This window comes from Musa acuminata, chromosome BXJ3-6 (assembly GCF_036884655.1).
Source record: "Musa acuminata AAA Group cultivar baxijiao chromosome BXJ3-6, Cavendish_Baxijiao_AAA, whole genome shotgun sequence".
Taxonomy (NCBI): Eukaryota; Viridiplantae; Streptophyta; class Magnoliopsida; order Zingiberales; family Musaceae; genus Musa; species Musa acuminata.
The window spans coordinates 971,074-991,362 of NC_088354.1; the positions used below are offsets into that span (position 1 = coordinate 971,074).

The window sequence follows — 20,289 nt, forward strand, 5'->3', positions numbered from 1 at the left end:
TATCCATCGAAGAATAAACCCTGCTCCAGACTGTTCCACAAAGAATCAAGATTCTACCCCCAAGGGGAAGAAGAAGAAGAAGAAGAAGAAGAAGAAGAAGAAGAAGAAGAAGGATCGATGACTTCCGAAGCATAATCTAACACACCCATCGATCAAACACAAAAAACACAAAGAAGAATTGATAACCTACAAGGAATCAAGATTCTACCTTGTGAGGAAAACGTAAGGATCAGTAACTTCCGGAACAAATTCTATCACTCTGATCAAACCCACAAGTCAAATTCACCCAAGAATCAATGCGTGTCCAGCCCTTTCGAATCAATATATTATACTTTTCGAGGGGAAAATGAAGGATCGATGACTTGCGAAGCAAAATCCAACGCACTCATTAAACCTACAAGACTCATCGACAAAGAATCAAGATTCTAACTTTCGATGAAAAGAGAACGATCGTAACTTCTGAAACAAAACCTAAGTCTGGACCTCTCAACGACGAGGGGAAAAGAAGGATCGCAGACTTCCGGAAAACAAGGGAAGAGAAGAAGAGAGGAGGAGCGCACCGCTAGGCGGCGGTCTGCACTTTGGCGAGCGACCAAAAGGATTCACCGGGGACTGTGAATTGATGACCGGTATGAACGGCCACGATGATGTGATCTCGATTACGAGCTCAAACACATATCGACAGTCTCCGATTGTAACCCGCAAACAATACAAAATAATTAGATGCTGTCGACTAATTTTACTTATATTTCTGAATTTCGGAGATTATTTTTTAAAGTTATTTTTCTGATTTTGAGGAATTACTTTTTTTTTATTTGGTGGAGATAAGTTTCCTAAATTTGTATAATTTAATTTAATCTCCAAAAAAACAGGAAGTCGAAATTGATGGAATTAACAACTTCGTCTATCTTATAAATCTTGCACAAATTTAGGGATATGAAAAAAAAATCATGATTGTGAGAATGCCAAACTCTCTAATAAGTTAACGAACAATATCTTTGTTTTTGACATGAAATATGCTTCCAAGAGAGCAATTCATCTTCGTTGTCTCATGAATAATAATTCATTATGAGAACATGGAGTACAATTATAAGGATAAATCATTTGATAAGACATCGATTATGTGTATATTGTATTAAAGTCAACATCAAGGCTTCACAATCATAAGTTCTGAACACAAATGATGATGCTTCAAAATTATAGAGCACAATCCATCTTCTTTGCCTTGACAAGAAGACATGTAATCAAAATAGTATATAGTTACATATCCATTATATGAGCCTATACGAGTAGAACAGTCACAAATGAAGCAATAATTTGCCAGCTTTAATCACCCTCATGGCTTCAGAGCACACAATATTGATTCATGGCACCACATTAAATGTATGAATTACATCTTGCATTTCCTCGTAACTGATCTGACATGATTTGTCAAAAAGGATGCAAGTGGCCTGCAAAAGGAACCAGAAATGGAAATCATTATTCATTTCAATAAATGCATCAACCAAGTCTGTTGGATAAATATAAGAAGTTCTCATGAATGCATATAATGAATGCAACATGCTGTCATGCCAAGTTGCCCACTCCAAAAACTAATTTACACTTGATCAAAATGGCAGTGATTAGTAAAGAGTGGAAACAGCAGAACCACAGTTTTAACCATTAGAATCAGGAAGTCTCTTCTTTGTCGGTTTGAAGAGAAGTGATTCAATGGAACGTGGCATTTGGTAATTCATGCAAGTAACAAAAAATTGAAGCATTTGGATCATGAATTATGTCTAATGAGATAGTAGTTGAGATCTCAGAGTGTCGTACCAGTAGATAAAGGTTTATGATATAGGTCTCTGCTATGAAGCTATGATGAACATGTGTTTACATTATTGGTCAAATGCAATTGGAAAAATATTATTTTAATACCATGTGCATACATACTTTGAATCAAAAGGTGAACAACACTAAGACTGATGACATGGGATTGTTCTCTCAAAATTCTAAATAGAATAGTAACATATTTGTAATACTGATAATATTAGTGACATCAATCTGATCAAATGCTGCAGAGGTAGGTCAGACGAAGACTTGAGTATAACACATGGTAAAAAGAAGCCATCGAAGAGGTTCTTGGTACCTGGATTTCTCATTTTAGATGCGGCTTATATCACGACCGAATACAAATGTAGTGAGCCAGTTAATTGCAACATAGAATCTGTTCCTCCAACTTATCACACGTGTTAAATATGCTGATCGCCAGATGAACCAGCTAATGAAACCCGTAAGAGAAAGCCCCTTATCCTCCTGAGAATGTTTTTACAATTAGTTTAGTTTAAGCACAACACTAAGATAACAGCAATCAGAAAGATAAAGTGGGAAGCTACCTTGTTTTGCCTGAGATCTACAAGAGCTTTGTATCTTCCAACTGTTGCCATGCTTCCTAGATGCCTATATACAAAAGGATCACCAAGTTCTAGATTTTCTGCAGCATTTCTATATCCTCCACCAGCTTTACCAATTTGGTTCAACAGGTTAGACAGATATTTCCCCTGCCTTTCTGCAACCTAATTTGATACGTTGTTGGACTAATTGTCTTAAAAGTTCAACCACGTAAAGTATGTAGTAACTAAGAAATAGAATTCATAACTTGTTTAAATATACAGTCTTAACTCTTAACCAGCATATCTAGGGCTCAAATACAGAACAAGATATAAAAATATGGCAGAAAGTTAATAATACTCAAATTTATTTATTTTATTAAATGAAGAAACTATTTTCTGGACGAAACCATACCTTAATGCTAACATATATTGTATGTAAATAATAATTTGAAGACAAAACCATAGGGAAGCATATTAAAAGCATTTTAACTTAAAAGCAGAAAGCAACAGGCCTATACTAAGAAGTTAACTGTTATGCAACAGTCCAAGTAAATCATGTGATTTGCATGCAAGTTTAAGTGAATAAATTGATGGGGAATTATCTGTTTGAACAGGTATGTACGAATTACTAGCAGCCCAATTTACCAATCACTATAATTTACTAGCACTCTCTGTAATATGCTTAGAAGTAAGGAGAGTTTGCTACTTATGGTTCGACAAAAGAATCCAAACAAGTGATTGACAATATCATTCTCAATTTCAGAAATTCTGTGAACCAAATTAGTATCATGTGTAATGCAAACTTGCAAAGTACTTGACTCTGTCTCTTATACATTAAGAAGTCATATTATCGAACCCAGAAGAAAATGAATATCTGATCATGAATTTATTTACGTGCCCATAAATAATAATTGTGACTATTTTCTTGAAAACACCCTAAAACTTCAAGATTGCGATTTCTTTTCAAGAAAATCTGCCAAAACATCATGATTGCATGAATTGCATATGACAGAAGAAGTTAACCATTTGTTTCTAGTAGCCTGACCCAAGATAACTGAGATATTAAGGCCTGTCGCTAGTGCTGTTATAGCGTTCAAATGAACCGATTACACACTTATTTTTCCTTTTAATTTTAGCTAGTTTCTTAAATTTCTCCAAACATGGACATGGGAAGGTGAAAGATCCAGACATCCAAAAGCAGATTCACATGAGGATCTTGATGTTGAAAATAAATACCACGGAAAAGGCTCATAAGGGTACTATTAACAATCCACAAGATGTAGGTTATGAAGGAAATATGGGCAACTATAAGAGTCCTATTAATACCCAGCTTCATTCTTATGTCAGTCAAAATCTTTTAATAGCAAATCTTTCTCAAGTCTTTAATTTTTGAACAATCTTTAATTCCTTTCTGTGCATAGATTATTATTGGTTCGAGCAAATTCATTCTACTTTCTTGTTTTCTTTATCGTTTAAATTTTTTGCAATGCTGAACTTGTTAAACCTTCAAAACTCCCTAAAGTTCAAGTCTTATAAGCTCCTCCCAAATGATAAGATGAGTTCATATTACAGCTGGGGGCAAAAGGACCAACCATTAGATGCCATCAGATCCGAAGCCATTCTCTGGTCATGAATATCCTACTCCTTGATGTTGGACCTAACCTTCTCAACAGTTAACCTGTAGGCAGCCAATTGTTAAACCAAATTTCCAATTCCATTTTCCTTTCTACATTTGAACTGCCTATGCTTCAAAGTTTCCTCCGGAAACAACCGCATCCTTTTGGTGGCTTAATGCTCTCAATATTTCAATATTTTAATTTCATGATATGAATCTATTTAGTTATAAGACAACTAGATCCTTGTATATTTGGTAAACCACCTTATAATTCTCAACTTACAAAGGAGGATTGATTTTAGCTAGAAAAAGAATTTTATTATAATATATTTATTTGAAATAAATTGTTTCCTTATATGAAACTAGAGACATAGTTGAATATTTTGATATGGTAAATGCTAAACAAAGAAAATGGAGTATTACAAAAGAATCGAGAAAAAGAAGATCATATAATCTAGGATCAGAAACACATGGTTGAAAATTTAGGCTTTATAAAATTTTCCCATCCAAGAAAAAATTAGTTTTTGTCTAACAATAACAAATGACAAAGGACACTATAATGGTCAAACTATACATAGATGAATCAAGAATTTTTGTTTCCTTTCCTAACACAGGACATTTCAAATAACTGTACATCTTTAAGACACTTCTGTTATATTAGGTCTAAAACTAGTAGCCTAAAGAGGTGTAATCGGACCAGATAGATTATTTTCCAAGCAACAACTCCGACTAATGATCTATAATATGAGTAGAGAGGAGAAATCTAATTATTCATGCTCAAATTTGTAGAGTCCACATAGTCTGGAATCTATCAGTTCCCTTCATGAAAAATTCAATGTGTTTCCAGTCACAGTGCATGGTATAGGGTAACATTGTGATTAAGCAATTCAATACCATCAGGTAAGAAATATCATGGAAGAACACTAATACCACTAACCTGTGCCAGTGCTGGTAATGTTGGTTTTCCAGTAGTTTCAAGAAAACCACTACAGTCACCTATTGCAAACACATCCTGTACAGAAGGAATGCGTAACCAATCATCAACACCTATCCTGGAAAATGTTTAAATGTTAATGAGCCATGGAGGTTCCACATCTGATTGTATGAAAATAAGAAATATAGTGTCAACATTTTGGAGTTGAATACATAAATATATGCATCTTAGCATAACATTGATAAAAATTGCCTGTTATAAAGGTAAATGTTGATGGAATTGCCCCTAGGGTAATCTACATTCAATGAAGAAAATACCTTCCGCCAGGTGACTTCGGAAAATATAAGGACTTAACGAATGGTGAAGGACCAACACCAGTAGACCAAACAAGAAGCCCATATGGAACCTCTGTTCCATCGTTAAGAATAACTTTTTCCGGTTGAACATCTTTTACAACCCCACGCACAAGACGAACTCCTGACTGAGTTCATTGTAGCATAAAAAAATCAGATCCACTAAATTAAGAAATCATCATGCTCATAAAATAAGTGTTAATTATTTCACAATTTCAAAAACCAAAATCTAAATCATTCAATCACCAATAAAGAAGGTTAAGTGGGAAACCACATAAAGTATGGCCAAGATTATGAAAACTGACACAGAAGAAACAAATCACAATGAATTCAGTTAATGCTACAAGCTGCAGCAGTGTGTAGATTATTATATTTTAAACTAAAGCAAAACAAATTGACCACCATATCGAGATAAGACTACAAATAGAAACAATGATATTTCAACATCTCTGAGACAGCCATGCACATAGATGTATCAATACAAAAGAATTATCAGCCAAATGAAATTAGCAGAATGACTCATAAATGACATAAAACATTCCATAAAGATATAGTGTTAGAAATGTATCTAATTGTCTTCTCAACTTGAAACACCAGGATGCGGACTAACCATCCTGGACCATCATTATAAAGATTTCAGACAGTTAACACACTCAAATGCTGTATCAATAAGAATGTTCTAATAATAAATTAAACAAGAAAGAAAAAGTATAGCTGATATAGAACTGCCAAACCTCTATATAAATTGGCCCATCATTTGTCAAATGATCAGGAAATAAATTTTAACCGGTCATATTATAAATGAAATTTCATGCTTCATCCTTTCTAAATCATTTGAAAGGCATTACTAATCCTGCAGTAGATAGAACTGCAGAAAACAGAACCTTCACAACTAGTGGTAGTTTCACAGTACTATGCATCCTCTCTATGGATGGTGGTGTCCTTTGCTCCCAGGGTGCCCTTCCCTTCCTTGGATACTAATTAAGTGGACCTTTTTTAGACTTCCCCTTCCACTTTAGATGCCTGTTACACTCCTAATCACTGGCCTCTTCGATCCAAATACACTAGTAACAAAGTCTAGTCCTGTAAGAATGTTCACATTGCTTAAAAAGACAAATAAAAAAATTACTGTAGTATTGCATGCCATTTCTATCGTAGATGATGCAAATAGCATAGTGTTATGGCTCATTCCAGTAGCATGTCATGTTCCAGGTTCATTATTCATCAAAACTAATGCATCTTGGCATCAAATAAGTACATGAAACATTGAAAAAGAAACTAAAATTTTGAAGTTTTCCAAAACCTATTCAAAATTAGAAAACTAGCAACTAATTTTCTAAGAAAATATTTTTTCATTATTTTAATTAGTAAACATTAACACTGTATTTCTCTATTTTCTTGATAAAGTTTTTATAGAACTGAAAAATTTTCTTGAAATAAACATGCCATGTGGTCTTTACTAAGGAAATTAGCCAATTCAAGTGGCACACCACTAGAATTAACCATTTTTGTAGTCTGAATAAAGAATGTTACTAAATGCCAATGAGACACCATGTTAATTGCATTCATGGAAGCTCCAGGTGTTTAATTAACAAAGAAGAGAATATACTTCAGCTGGCATTGTCAATTTGCCAATTCTAAAACTATAATTTGTATGCACAGATGCAAAATAAGGTATATAGGAAAAGAATAAATATTTACATTGTAAACATGCTTCAACTATCATTTTACAAACAGCTTCAGTTAACGTTAACAATGAACTTGACCACCACAACAAGCACGCTCATTGCAGTAATCACAGAGCCAAACATGAACCACTGAGAGTCTTGATTAATTCTATCACCCATCTTTCTTTACTTAAGCAAAGAGAAAAAATGAAAATACTTCCTAATTCAAACAATTTTAATTTTAAAAAATAAGATTCATAATTCCCAAAGGAGCATGCACTTGGTTTTAGCAGTTCAAAACAGGAAAAACAATAAAAGAAAACTGTTTTTAGTTAACTACATACTTTCTAGTTAAAAATTAAAAACAAAAATCTCAAGCAAAGAAAAATTTGTGGGTTCATGCCATCTTTCCAAGGTGCAAACGTAAACCATATAGACACTTCAAATATCAGTTCATAATTCTATAATATCTTGTGAGAGAAATGTCCAACTTAAAAAGCCCAAGCGAAAATAAATTGCCAACAATTGCTACAGAGACCATATGGAATAAGAGAAATTCTTTTGCAACTCAAAGGATATCATTTTAACTTGATGAAAAATATCTGGGCTTAAAAAGTTCTACATAAGAAATCAGAACTACAAACACATGAATAAGCCAAACAACCATTAAGCAAGCAGCTTAAGAACAAAAAAAGTAAATGATTAAGCTTCAGTCACCTTAGTTAATTGTTTTGTGGCATATTGTCTGAGACGAACATCAAATGATGATAATATCTCATTTGCCTATCACCCAAAAAAAAAAAGAAAAATTAGAAGTTAGATAGCAACCAAATTTGTGTTTTTGGACACTTTATAATGAATTTGTACTCGTTAAAACTCAAAGTAACAACATCAAGTAACAATCTGCCATCTCAACCTCAAAATTGTGAAAGGAAATATATAATTAGGATAAAGAAAGGAACTTAAACCTCAATTAAGGTGACATGGATAAAATCTTTAACATGTGAGTAGCGTTCGTGGACATCTTTGATGATGAAATCACTAAGTTCACCACTGAACTCAACACCAGTAGGACCACCACCGATAACAACACAATGCAATAGTCTCTTCTTTTCATCCTCTGATATACCTGTTTATGTATATTTTTTGCATGTAAATGGCAGGAAATTAAAGTAATCGAAGATAACTAGGACAACTTTCATAGACTGAAAAATCAACACTATAACATAGAATACAATACAAATAATTGCCAAACTGGTGGAGAAGAGTATCCAATGGTAGATACATAAGCCATAAGCTTAGAATTTGGACAAATATCGAGCACATATGAGGAATGCAAACAGATGTCAAGCCTATAAACATCTTTTAAACAAACTGTATATAGTATATATTCATTCATCATATATCCATGGCATTTCTGCTCACACTCATACATAAAATAACTATCTACGACAACAAACAAACAGGGATATTTCCTGACACTTATGTATTGGATTACTGGATATGTTGAAAGAAGACCTATAGAGACACTAATTAGGCAAGATGAGATCAATTAGGATTAGTGGTCCAAAGAGAGACAGAGAGAGACCTAACAAAATGCTACCAGAAACAATTGAAAGAAAGTTGATAGTTCATAATTTAACTAGGAACTTTGCCAGACACAGAGTTCAATAGTGTGAAATGATCTAAGTAGCAAGACCCAACAGTTTGGACATTACGATGTGCTGCTGTTTTTACTGCTATATATTAACCGATCAGCAATCAAAGCTTAAGCTTTTTGGTGTTAGCCTAAATTAAATTTTCTAGGAAACCCAAGAAGGACAACTGTTCTCACTTCTCACATCACCAGTATTAACAAAACTGAATAATTTAAATTTGTTGGAACTAATGGTGATCTATATTGCAATAAGCAAGTTCTGAACAAAGTTAATTATAAAATAAACATAAATTTCTGAATGAAATATGTAATTACTTATTAACATTTTGAAATGTGTATAAGTGCATAGTCGTTAGTGTCATCTTATATAACCATTCATACTTCTACCTGACTGAGACTGCCAAGGAACTTTATTATTACTCTAAGTGCATAGAATCTACCTTTTCTTATCTCCACTTGTTGTAGAACTATCATTGAACTATTTATTTAAATCTCATCAGGTCCATATTTGTTATGCATTTTATATAATATTTGCCTTTTGCTTATTGAAATTAAATGCAGCTAATTAAATCTCCAGGCAGACATATGCTACTATATACAATATTGGGATGTTGTATAGCTACTGCATTTAACAAGCAAAAACAAGATTACTTTCACCGGAAGAAAATTGAAAATGGAAAAGCTAACTTATGGGTCACAACTAATGAACCATGACAAAAAAAAAATTATATGTGGAAACTTTGCTCCTATGACAAGCAGAAAATCAAAAGCAATTTCATTTTCAAATGAAATACCAGGCACATCAGATAGCATCAGATTGAGGAGTAGCCTTCTTCGAATTTCTTGGGCATGGTGAACTTCACGCAAAAAGATTGCATGCTCTTTAACACCATTTATACCAAAAGTTGAGGCCTCTGCTCCAGCTGCAATAACCAACTTGTCATACGATACCGTAAACTTCCATGGTTCCACAGCATCTCTAACGCCCCCTTGATCAGTAACAGATTCACAATGTACCTTGTATTATGACAAGAAAAAAGTCAAACTGCAATGTCATTACAATTTAACAAATTCTGAAGCTAGAACATGTGTTTTCTTGACAAAGATAGAAACATCCAAAACTGCTAAAGTGACACCAAGAACCAACATGTCATATGACATTAAAAGCTCTGATTTATTCTCCATCCATTGCCAACACTCTTTTCCTAGCTTCTGCTGCGGCATAAACTAGCCAAAGATCCAACATTATAACTAACAACAGCCTAATAGTTCTTGACATTTTCTAAACCCATGGTTGTGTGGGCACGGGTGACTCTCACAATGGCCAAATGTCAGGCATATCACTCTGCAGATTCAACGCATTCAAAAAACAACAAAAATGCTTCCAAAAGAAATGAAAACAAGGTAAACAAGCAGTTTTATTTGTAGCAAAAGATTATCTTCTTGAAGAAATGAAAATTGAATTTTGTTTCAGTATATGTTAATTGTATGACGAACGAATCAAAGTTCTAATCTTGTTTATCATACTTCTGCATCAAAATCAACAAGCGAACTCACTGTGTGCGCATCAGGGTCGATGGCGGTGCAGCGGGCGAGGAAGAAGTACGAATCGGGGGCGGTGGAGATAGCCGGCTGGATGCGACCGATGGGCTCCGCGACAGAGCGGAACTCGAGGGTGCCGACGCAGGTGGAGGCGAGGAGCGGGGTGAAGACCATGTGGTTCCGTGGGGAGACGCAGACGATGTCGTAGAGGCCGGCATCGACGCTCTTCATCAGCCTGCATGCCGCCCAACCGGTCCCCAGTACCACTAACCTCGGCTTGTCCAGGCCGGGACTCGTGGGCCCGAGTCCCTCGTGGAAGGCGGATCCGGAGGAGCTGAAGCCTGCCAACCCCGGATCGGCGGAGATCGTAGAAGTGAATCGATTCGCCGGCTTCCATATGGAGGAGGAGCGGGAGAGGCGAGTGAAGCTTCGGACCCAAGCCATCAAGAGAGAGAGAGAGAGTGCCGTGAGGGATCGGATTTGAAGGAAGGGGAGGGGAGGCGGCGGAGATAGTGGCGGCAAGACGGTGGTCAGACAGAGAGCGCAAGTTAGTTGGATCTGTTGGGGAGTGAGAAAAGTGGATGGTGGATGGATGGACAGAGATCGACCGATCGCATGATTCACGGAGAGATGGATCAGATATCGGTCAACTCCGACTGCGTATTCTGCAATTTTGGGTCCCACCAAAATCGATAATATTAATTTATATATATATATATATATATATATATATAATATTTGATGGAGCCATAAATTAATTTAGTTAACATTCGATTAAAAAATAATAATAATAGAAAATTCAAGAAAAGAAACTTTGAATCATGAGATGTTTCTCATACACATTTAGCCCACAGAATCAATCTCATGATATGATCGAATATAGTAAATATTAACCTTCACAAATCTGTTTTTAGTGATTCGAGTAGAAAAATAAAGGATAAAAAAGTGCACAAAAATACGGCTGAAATCTTTGAGTAATAATAGTAATAGTCGTATTTTCTAATTGTATTGGACTATGCTTTTAGGTTCAGTTTCATGTGTTTGGCTCTTTCCATAATAGTTTAAGCTTTTAGAATTAATCATCACTCAATCAAAATCTTTATCATAACAAATACTCCAAACATCATTTTGCCCTTCTTTGTTCCAATTTCCAACTCTTATAAAAGATATTTTCATGCCAAAACACTCAATGGAAAGATCTAGTACAAAGATGTTGTTATTTACTTAGGTCTATTCATCAAAGATGTTCTTCCCAAAAATCATTCAAAAGATATCAACTAGTTTTAATCAGTAAATGCTTTGATCTCTTGATAGAGATATCTTGAAATCAATTCTCGTTTTTACAACTTATCCTTTGCACAAAAAAAAATATTTTCTTGATGTCCTGTGAGCTTATCATAATATTGTACACTTAATTTGATTAACCAAGTCACACTCTCTAGCATCAATGTCTTCTGCACTGATAGTATTATTAATAAATCAGATTATGATACAATCATCTCAAATGGAACACTAAAGGCAACTCAGCATTTATACTAGCATCCTCTAACCAAAAGCCAAAACCACTCCCACATTTGTTCACTGAGGTACACAAGGAAGAACAAGAAGCTGTGGCTACAGGAGCAAGTCATTGAACCCAAAAACCAATCCCACACTTGGATACAAATAGGACAATTTGTAGCTATGCTGTATCAGCACACTACCACCAAGGCTGCTCCGCAACTTGAGCAGGCCATCTGATCCCTCCATTGCTGCTTGTTACACCCTCTTCTTGGTAGCTACTTCTGTCGATGAGGCAATATCAATCTTCACAGGCCATGAATGCCGCCTGGTCCTTGCAGAAGACAATACATTGCTCTTCGCCACTGCTGGGAATGATAAATGCTTTTTTACTAATGAGATGGATCCCTTCTCGGAAGTCTCAGGTTGATAACTTTGTGTTCCATGGAACCGTGACCTGGCTCGAGCTGATTTCGTGAGTGCCATGTAGCTCGGAGTGGTCGGTGAGCTCACCAGACTCTCACCACCCGTCATCAATGGCCCTGCAATGCTGTGCCGCCTCCGCCGTTGCTCAGGCTGAAAGCTCGGCTTGCTCCTCGGGTCACTGTCTACGGAGCACTGACCATCTCTTGGGCTCACCGATTTCTTTGTGCTTGCAGTCGATGGTGTCTTGGAGCGCGGTGTTGCCGGTGACTCTTGGCTGGAAGACTGGCTCGACTTCTGAGCTACTGATAGGGTGCAGTCCAAGCTCGTGTCGCGATGTTTCCTTGTCTGTGCCATGACGTTGCAGTTGGAACTGTCGGTGAAGGCACGGTCATTGATTTCCATCGCGCTGTTGTTCGGTGTTGCTGCCATCCACTGTGCCAACCAGCCCCATCCCCACTGTGGGTTGCTTGGCTGTGTGTGCAGGGATCTAGTAGAGCTCTTCCACTGTGCCAGAGAAAATACATAGAATCATGTTTGCAGTACAGGGTGCCAAAACAAAGACCAGAAGAAAGTAGTGTGGTGAAGACACTTGAGAACTGAAATAACAAGGGCGATGGATGTATCTGCTGTAGAGAATACAAGAAGAAAAGACCAGTAGGAAGAGCAGCGAATAACAAGATGGACAAATTCACAAACAAAACTGCTGGTTTTACCATGACAATGCTAGTGCAGTGAAAAAACTCGAGAACTGGATTAGCAAGGACACTGGATCTCTAAGCAGCACAGAATACAAGAACAAAGAACAGTCAATAAGAAGAACAAAGAATAATAAGATTGCCTAGTTTGGAGAATATTAATTAGCATCATGTCTCATCTAAGAGCTTAAACATTTAGATACAATTAAATTGAAAAAAATTTAAGAAAACATGACCAATAAATGATAGTGCAGTGGAGAAACTTGAGAACTGAAATATAGCAAGAATAACGGATGTGCATTGAAGAGTCGAAATGCCCACTACCTGATGAGAAAATGCATAAGCTAGTGCCCTTTCTCTTCTTACAGCAGCTTCCTGTTTGTTCAAAAGTTTTGTTTCAGCTTGTTCTTTGGATTGAGCACTATCATTCCATCCCTCTCCAATCTGTCACCGGGAATTAACCATTAGCCTAAAGATGGAAAACGTTGATTTGTAGGAAAAGATGAGTAAAGAATTTCAGAAGATCTGCAATGTGAAAATGCATGAATAGAACACAGATGAAGAAGTGTAAAGTTTTAGACTTCATCATGAATAGAAACAGTGATGCAAAGATGATGAAGTGTAAAGTTTTAGACTTCATTGTGTAAATGGTGCATAATTTTGTAAACCATCCTTCTCTACATCTAAACCACTTCTTATTACCTCATCCTTTTAACGATATCAATTGTTGCCAGCAATTTAAATTTCTCTAATTCCAAGCATCAAGGTGAAATGATATTGAAGATAGTGACATAAAAATACGTTCTTACCTTTACTACTGGTTGCTTCCCACATTTTCTTTGCAGATGCCCCTGGAGAGCCTGGTTTTGGTCCGTCATGCTGTTCCTCCTTGAATGTAGCTGTGTCTGAACTCTTGCCAGCGTTTGCAGGCACTGCAGTGTGTTTGTTGTTTGAGACTTGACAGCATTTTTGTCTACCAATCTCCTCAACCTAAGCAGTCCTCTGAGTGCTCTCCATGATCTCCTCGCCTTAACAAAATTTGCAAGAAAAGATAAATGCAGCAACACAATTAGATTATCAGCAATCAAGGACCAGCATAAGATGGTAATTGAGCATCAAGATGATAGGTGCAGTAACAATTTGGACTTCACTCCCTTCCAAACTAGTTTATCATGTTATAACTAGATGTTTCCCTTAACAGATTATATCATTGCAACAGAATAGCAAAACAACTGTCCTTTTTGTACTTAAAAGAGTTACCAAACAAACTTAGCATTTATCACTTGAGCGAAAAACATCAAGTAGAGTTTTCATGATAGAGTTTGTAAACACTAAGACTCATGGTTTTTCCTATATGCCAATGTTCACATCAAAAAGTTCCAAGTAAATTAGCTTCATCTAACTTGCTTTATGTACTTAAGAACATATCCATTAAAATCCAATGTGTCATTGACCTTCTGTTGGTTAAAACAGGTTAATCACTTCTGAACTCAAGCTAAAATAGGAAGATTAGAACATAAAGGTTGGAAGGTTCTCCAACAACTAAAAGCCTAGGCATTGCATTCATGAAAGGACTTCAAAACTGAACAAATTATGGATCTTGTGGATGAGCAAGCACCAAAAGAACAAATTCCTGAACAACGAGACTTACCAAGTATCCACGGAACACGGCCTGGATCTTAGTGGCTGCAATTTCTCGTCTTGATTTACCTGTGAGCCTCGTTGTTAAGGTGGTGAGGCGAATGACCTCTGCAGCAGCCTGAGCAGCAACAACTGCAGCCTCTGCAGCAACAGCGCTGGCAAGAGCCACCGAGTAGGCGTGCTTGCTGTGTTCATCCTCTTTTGCTGTCAGCTCGACATCCTCAACCGGAGCAGATAACAGCGGTTGTGCAGCATTAGCTTCCAATTCTTTTGAAAGGAGTGAATCAGACAGCTTGGATTTGCCAATACTTCTCCCAAGATCACTTTGACAGCACTGTGGGACCAAAGCTCTCTTGACAGCAGTAAACCACTGCCCTTCTCTCACCATGCTCTCCTGCCGCTAAATCGCTCCTGCACATGAACCTTCATGGAATAAGAAGGTAAGAAACCGCAACCAAGGCCAAATCCTGGCTTCCCAAGCTATCCCAAATCTACCACAACCTACGGAGGCTAGAATATCCACAATGTAAAGAACATACATTTCACCTCAGTGATAAAGTTCTTGAGCTTATTAGAACAGAGATTTCCGTTTCAAAACGGAGCTTTTACAAAGAAAAATCAAAATATCCGTTTCAAGAACAGAGATTTCCGTCCCAAGAACTGTACAAGAAAAAAAATCACATGGACAGCAAAACAATTAGAAGAACAAGAACAGAGACATAACACGAAAAGCCGAAGTTTTCGATTCAAGAACGGACCTTTGACAAAGATTTCATCTTTACCCAAAAGAACAGAAGCTACAAATAACCAAAATCACATTGTGAGGTGGAGAACTATGAGGACTCTTCGTTTCAAGAACAGAACTTTACTAAAGTTCGGAGCTTTTACACGAAAATATCACATGGATAGCAAACGAATTAGAAGAACAAGAACAGAGACATAACACGAAAACCCGGAAATTTTCGATTAGATAACGGAGCTTTTATAAAGATTTCATCTTTACCCGGAAGAACAGAAGCTACAAATAACCAAATCACAGTGTGGGGTGGAGAACTATGAGGACTCTTCGTTTCAAGAACATAACTTTACCGAAGTTCCATCTTTACCCGGAAGAACCAGAGCTACGAAAAACCAATCACATCGGAAGGAAAACCAACGAAGAGGAAATCACCGAACTACTCGGTTTCAGAAAAGTTCTGCAAACGTGGGATGGTACGGAGCAGAAGAGGGAACAGTTCAAGAATGATCAAGTCGGAAGCAGCAAAAGGAGACGCTCTTTGGGAATCGAAAGCCATTACTTGATGAAACGACGACGGGGAGAACGCCGAGGTGACGTGCGAGGGGGGGCACAGGGTCGGAGGCGGGAGGAGGCCAAAGACCAAAGAGAGAGCTTTTCCTGTTCCTCCTCACCAACGATGAAAGTAAACAACGAGGCCTTTCAAAGACCGGAACTTGGGAGGTTGGACGCGGCTGGCGAGCGGAGCGCACGGGCACCACAGCCTGTCTTCCCCCGCGCTCTCTCGTCGCCCACTTTGGCAACAGAAGAGGGGCTGTTCCCCCTTCCGTTCCAGCTTTCTTTCTCCTCCTCTTTTGATGTGCTGGATCCGGTAACCGCCCACGTTTAACGAGGGCCGAGGTGTTGACGATGGGTAGCCCTCAGCGGTTCAAAACTGAAATTGAACTGAAACCGGGTGGCTCGCCGGTTTGAAATTGTATCTAAACCGGAAATGAACCGATTATTTATGATTCAAAAATATTTTTCCTAATTTTGAATTATAATTTTTATTTTTATTTTTATTTTTATTTTTAATCACCATACAGAAACTATTGATATCGAAAGTATTTATGGATTGATCATGTCAACCTAACGCAATTGAATTAGTTTCTTGGATACATAGACGCAAGTAGAGGTTAATGCATCAGAAGAAAAGAAAGAAGGAATAGAGACACTGTTCCCTTTGTTTGAAAAAGAATACACAACCAGCTGTTTTACGATACAACACTAATATAACAATACATTCACGGATGAGAAAGAAGTCAATCAACAAAACAGGTGCCAAAGAATACATTGTTCTCCAAAATCATACAGCAAATGCAAAATGCAAGTAAAAAACAGTACTAACATCAGCATGGTATTTATCTTTTCAACATCACGAGACTTCATAAATGTGAGGTCTGCTTATGTAGCTTACTGCTGCTCTTTAACGCTGGTCTTTAAGAAGTGGCAGAGAAACATATGATATAGATGCTTCTCCTACTCTTGAAAATCTCCTGCTGCCATGATCCACTGAGATTCAACTCTATGTCATATGAATTCATTAAAGAAAAAACACCTGAAAATTTTTCAGCCACATGCACACCTCGTCCTGTGCACAACAGGTATAAACTTCAGGATCAGATAAGGTTCATGGAGAAAAAAATCGATGAAGAGAATTAAACAAAGATTACATTTTCCTTGATGAAATGAAAGCAACCATCATTTGGCACGATATCAGCAATCTTCTTACATTTACAATCAGCTGATCGCAAGCACACTTCTGGATGATGAGTTTTCTTCTTTGCCTCGATACCTCTGCAGTTTGAATCCACTACACAAGCCATAATATTTTCGTCTCACAAGGAAGAAATAGGCATAATTTAGACAATTCCTCTGCCATGAGATTAATTAGCAAAAAGATTCTTTCATTCATTGCCAAGGTGGCTTATATGATTTATCAGCCCACCTCTGGATCCTCACTCAGCTTGACTCCCACACAACATCTTCCTGCGGTAGACTTCAGTTGTCGGAATAATTTAGACAAAAAATAATAATAATAAAGCTTCATTTATGTAAAGCTATACCAGTGTTGCCATGATAATACATCTAAACCTCTAATCCTTGTATGCTGCTGACCTATGCAAAATTCATAGTGACTTTAATATTGCAAGATTGATATTCTAGCCTACTCACAATTAAACAACTGCATACAGATTAATTTTACAGCATAAGAATCATTTTGTATTAGAGACAAGAGATCATTTTCTATTCAAACAAGATGATACGGGAATCTTCCGTGATCCTTATAAATCATTAAGTGCCCTCAACTAGTAACACAGACAAAAACACTTCATATGCCATTTTTATGACTAACCTTTAGCTGGTAAGGAGGGTCATCAAGAAAATAAGACCATTATCATAACAAAATTCATCCACATCCAGGGAGAACCAAGCAATAGTCAACCCTATAAAATGGTATAGAGAAGACAAAACACAAGCTACTGATAATGCAATGTCAAAAAAGACAAATAAAACATCTTTATATATAATGAAGCATAAATGTACAAGATAGCAAGTTTTTCAGCCACGAATTTTGACAACTCAAAGAGGTAACTAAAAGCTTACACTAAGCAAAGAACCCTCTCTTGCAGGCGAAAACAAAGAATTCACTGTCACAGAATGCCTTGTTGAATTGAAATTTGACTCTCTTGCTCAATCCTCTGATTCTTATTACCAAAATATCCATACCCAGGCTCCTAACACGCTTAATTATCTTAATGTTGCTATCTCCTCTCCTTGATTACAAAACTCTATATGCGGTGTCAGTCAAATGAAACTTCAACTTCAGCACCCGAACTTTCATTGGTATGTGAAGCCCAATATCAGCACAAGACAACTCACACGAATATTTATGGAGGCAGTTACTTACAAAATTTACATATATTTATAAATATAACAATCTACAAATTACAAACCAGTCTAACTCCAACCATGAGTATGTATAAAAATGAATGCCACCAAGCATATTTTCCTCGAGTGATTGCTAACGAGGAACGATCGCCAGTGGCAGATGGTTTCTTTAGCTTATGATATTGTTAGGTGCTGATGTGCCCAAGTCAAATCAGCACTTGACCGTCCATAAGCATTTGAATGGTTGGAAGATGCCTCGTGGACATACAAGAAAATCCTTCTGTACCATCAATTACTAATTAACTTATTCTTTGAGTTCAAGACTAGACAACACATCAGACAATCAAACAGCCAAACTCAATTAACGCTCATAGGTCAACTACATTGTCTTGCAAGTTTCTGGTTTTGTCAGGTAAAGTCTACTGGAAACTTTTCATCTTTCACAGCATCACAAACTCATAAAGCATAACAGCATCAAGAGTTTTAAAGAGTTCACATCACAATATAATTAGTCTCCAAGTTGGTCCAAAGAAAGTACCACTAAATGGAGTTGTTTGTGGAAGCAGGTGATGGTAGCATAATACAGTTACAAATAGCACAATGCAAGATATAAATCAGGATTAACCCAAACATCAAAAAGAGTTACAGTATAACATATAATATAGTCAAAGACACAAAAAGAGAACCCTGAGATTATTAACGTCCCAGAATTGAATACCACTAACAGTACTTTCCTCAAAGATGATTGCTTTAAGGAAGGATTGCGAGTGGCAGATAGTCTCTTTAGCTTATGCTTTTGTTACGTGCTGATATGCACAAGTCCAATCAGCACTTGACCGTCCATAAGCGTTCGTACAGTAGAAGGTGGCCTCATGGAGACACAAGACATCCTTTTCTACCATCATTTCCTTTTCAACTACTTTAGAGTCACAAGAGAAGGCACTCAATGGACCAGGATCAGAAATCAGAACGCCAAACCCTTACCTCTCAATAGGATGAACGCATTGCCTCGGAAATTTCTGGTCGTACTAACTAAAATCAACCAGACAATCATCATCATACGCTAAGCGGATCACCTCAAACAAAAGATCGATATGGAGTCAACTAAACCATCAAAAAACGAAAGAGATTGAAATAAGTAGGAGGGAAGAGGACTACCCCATCTGTAATCGAAGAAGGCGGCGCCCGTAGGACTTCCACCTCAAAGGCGAGAGCTTTCGTTCGCCACCGACGTCATCTCTGGGTTTTGGAACGAGAGGTTGTGTTGTGCGTATGTATAGCGGAAATTTGACCTAGGGCGTAAATAATGATTAATACCGACAACAATTTCTGTGTTTCTACCAGCTATATAATTGGCGGAAATTAGTGGGGCCAATGTAAATCTATTTCTATCACAAGGTAGCGAGTGGGTGACGATGCAGAAATGGCAAATAGTACATTGTATCATGAGCGTCGGGTGGATCCAACGGCTCGGATGCCCTGCCACGTTGGGCCTCGTGATGTGTGCTATAGGATTGGGTGGGAACGGGTCGGATCCTGTTTCGGATCGGCTCAGTAATGACCCGAATTACAATCTATGCATCTACGGATACAAAAAATTGAAAGTTTGGATCATGCAATTGGGTATGCTATTCATCCCAAACCCAATAAATAATAGTAATATTAACTCACTAGTTAACGTAAAACTAGTTTTATGCATTTTGCAGATGATGATTATACTAGTTATGCTGGTTAACACCAATTATAATATATGTCAATTGTAATACTAAATATTACAATAAATTGATAAGGTATCAAATGTTATGAATTTATTTGAAATTACTTAGACATCTTTGTAATATTTATTATCCTGAAAGGGTTAACATAATTACAACCTCACACAATGCACAATACAATACGGACTTACGAAAACATAAACTTGATTAGTTTTGAAGAAAATATTATAAATAAGTTTACATGTCTTCCTTAAAATTATGGTATTTAAGTAATTCAATAAATACTTGAAAGATAAAAATGAAATAAAGATTTTGAACAGTAAAAATATTAGGATTGATATGTATTTTTAGGATTCATAATTATATTTGAATTAGTTAACAGATTCATAATTAAATTAAAATACTTTAGTGAATTAGGATTTATTCTTATAAATACATATTAGACCTATTAATGATTAAACTAATGGCCTAAACTAGGCTTAAGTAGTCGTATCATCATGTTCGA

At 36.8% G+C, this 20,289-nt stretch overlaps 2 protein-coding genes and 1 non-coding gene across 5 annotated transcripts; all 3 read right to left on the reverse strand.

The window, feature by feature from the left end:
* Positions 1 to 1,087: 1,087 nt before the first annotated feature.
* LOC135641856 (internal alternative NAD(P)H-ubiquinone oxidoreductase A2, mitochondrial-like) lies at positions 1,088 to 10,773 on the reverse strand. Its single transcript, XM_065157631.1, has 9 exons — positions 10,156 to 10,773; positions 9,393 to 9,615; positions 7,910 to 8,070; positions 7,659 to 7,724; positions 5,239 to 5,402; positions 4,925 to 5,039; positions 2,376 to 2,555; positions 2,129 to 2,295; positions 1,088 to 1,451 (listed from the first exon to the last, which is right to left on the reverse strand). The coding sequence occupies exons 1-8, from the start codon at positions 10,582 to 10,584 to the stop codon at positions 2,143 to 2,145; spliced, it is 1,491 nt and encodes a 496-aa protein (XP_065013703.1). The 5' UTR covers positions 10,585 to 10,773; the 3' UTR covers positions 1,088 to 1,451; positions 2,129 to 2,142.
* An 872-nt stretch (positions 10,774 to 11,645) lies between these two features.
* On the reverse strand, positions 11,646 to 15,984 carry LOC135639971 (protein IQ-DOMAIN 3-like). Of its 2 annotated transcripts, none has more exons than XM_065154020.1 (5): positions 15,701 to 15,984; positions 14,413 to 14,813; positions 13,571 to 13,789; positions 13,086 to 13,205; positions 11,646 to 12,570 (listed from the first exon to the last, which is right to left on the reverse strand). In XM_065154020.1, exons 2-5 carry the CDS (start codon positions 14,788 to 14,790, stop codon positions 11,899 to 11,901), a joined length of 1,389 nt encoding a protein of 462 aa, XP_065010092.1. In that variant the 5' UTR covers positions 14,791 to 14,813; positions 15,701 to 15,984; the 3' UTR covers positions 11,646 to 11,898. The 2 variants fall into 2 exon arrangements, with proteins under 2 accessions (XP_065010092.1, XP_065010093.1); XM_065154021.1 differs by having other exon boundaries at positions 14,413 to 14,825.
* Positions 15,985 to 16,332: 348 nt separating this feature from the next.
* On the reverse strand, positions 16,333 to 19,333 carry LOC103971084 (uncharacterized). 2 transcript variants are annotated; one of them, XR_001976155.2, is made up of 3 exons: positions 17,244 to 19,327; positions 16,851 to 17,166; positions 16,333 to 16,768 (listed from the first exon to the last, which is right to left on the reverse strand). It is a non-coding gene; the product is annotated as an uncharacterized LOC103971084 (transcript). The 2 variants fall into 2 exon arrangements; XR_010497115.1 differs by having other exon boundaries at positions 16,851 to 19,333.
* Positions 19,334 to 20,289: the final 956 nt, after the last annotated feature.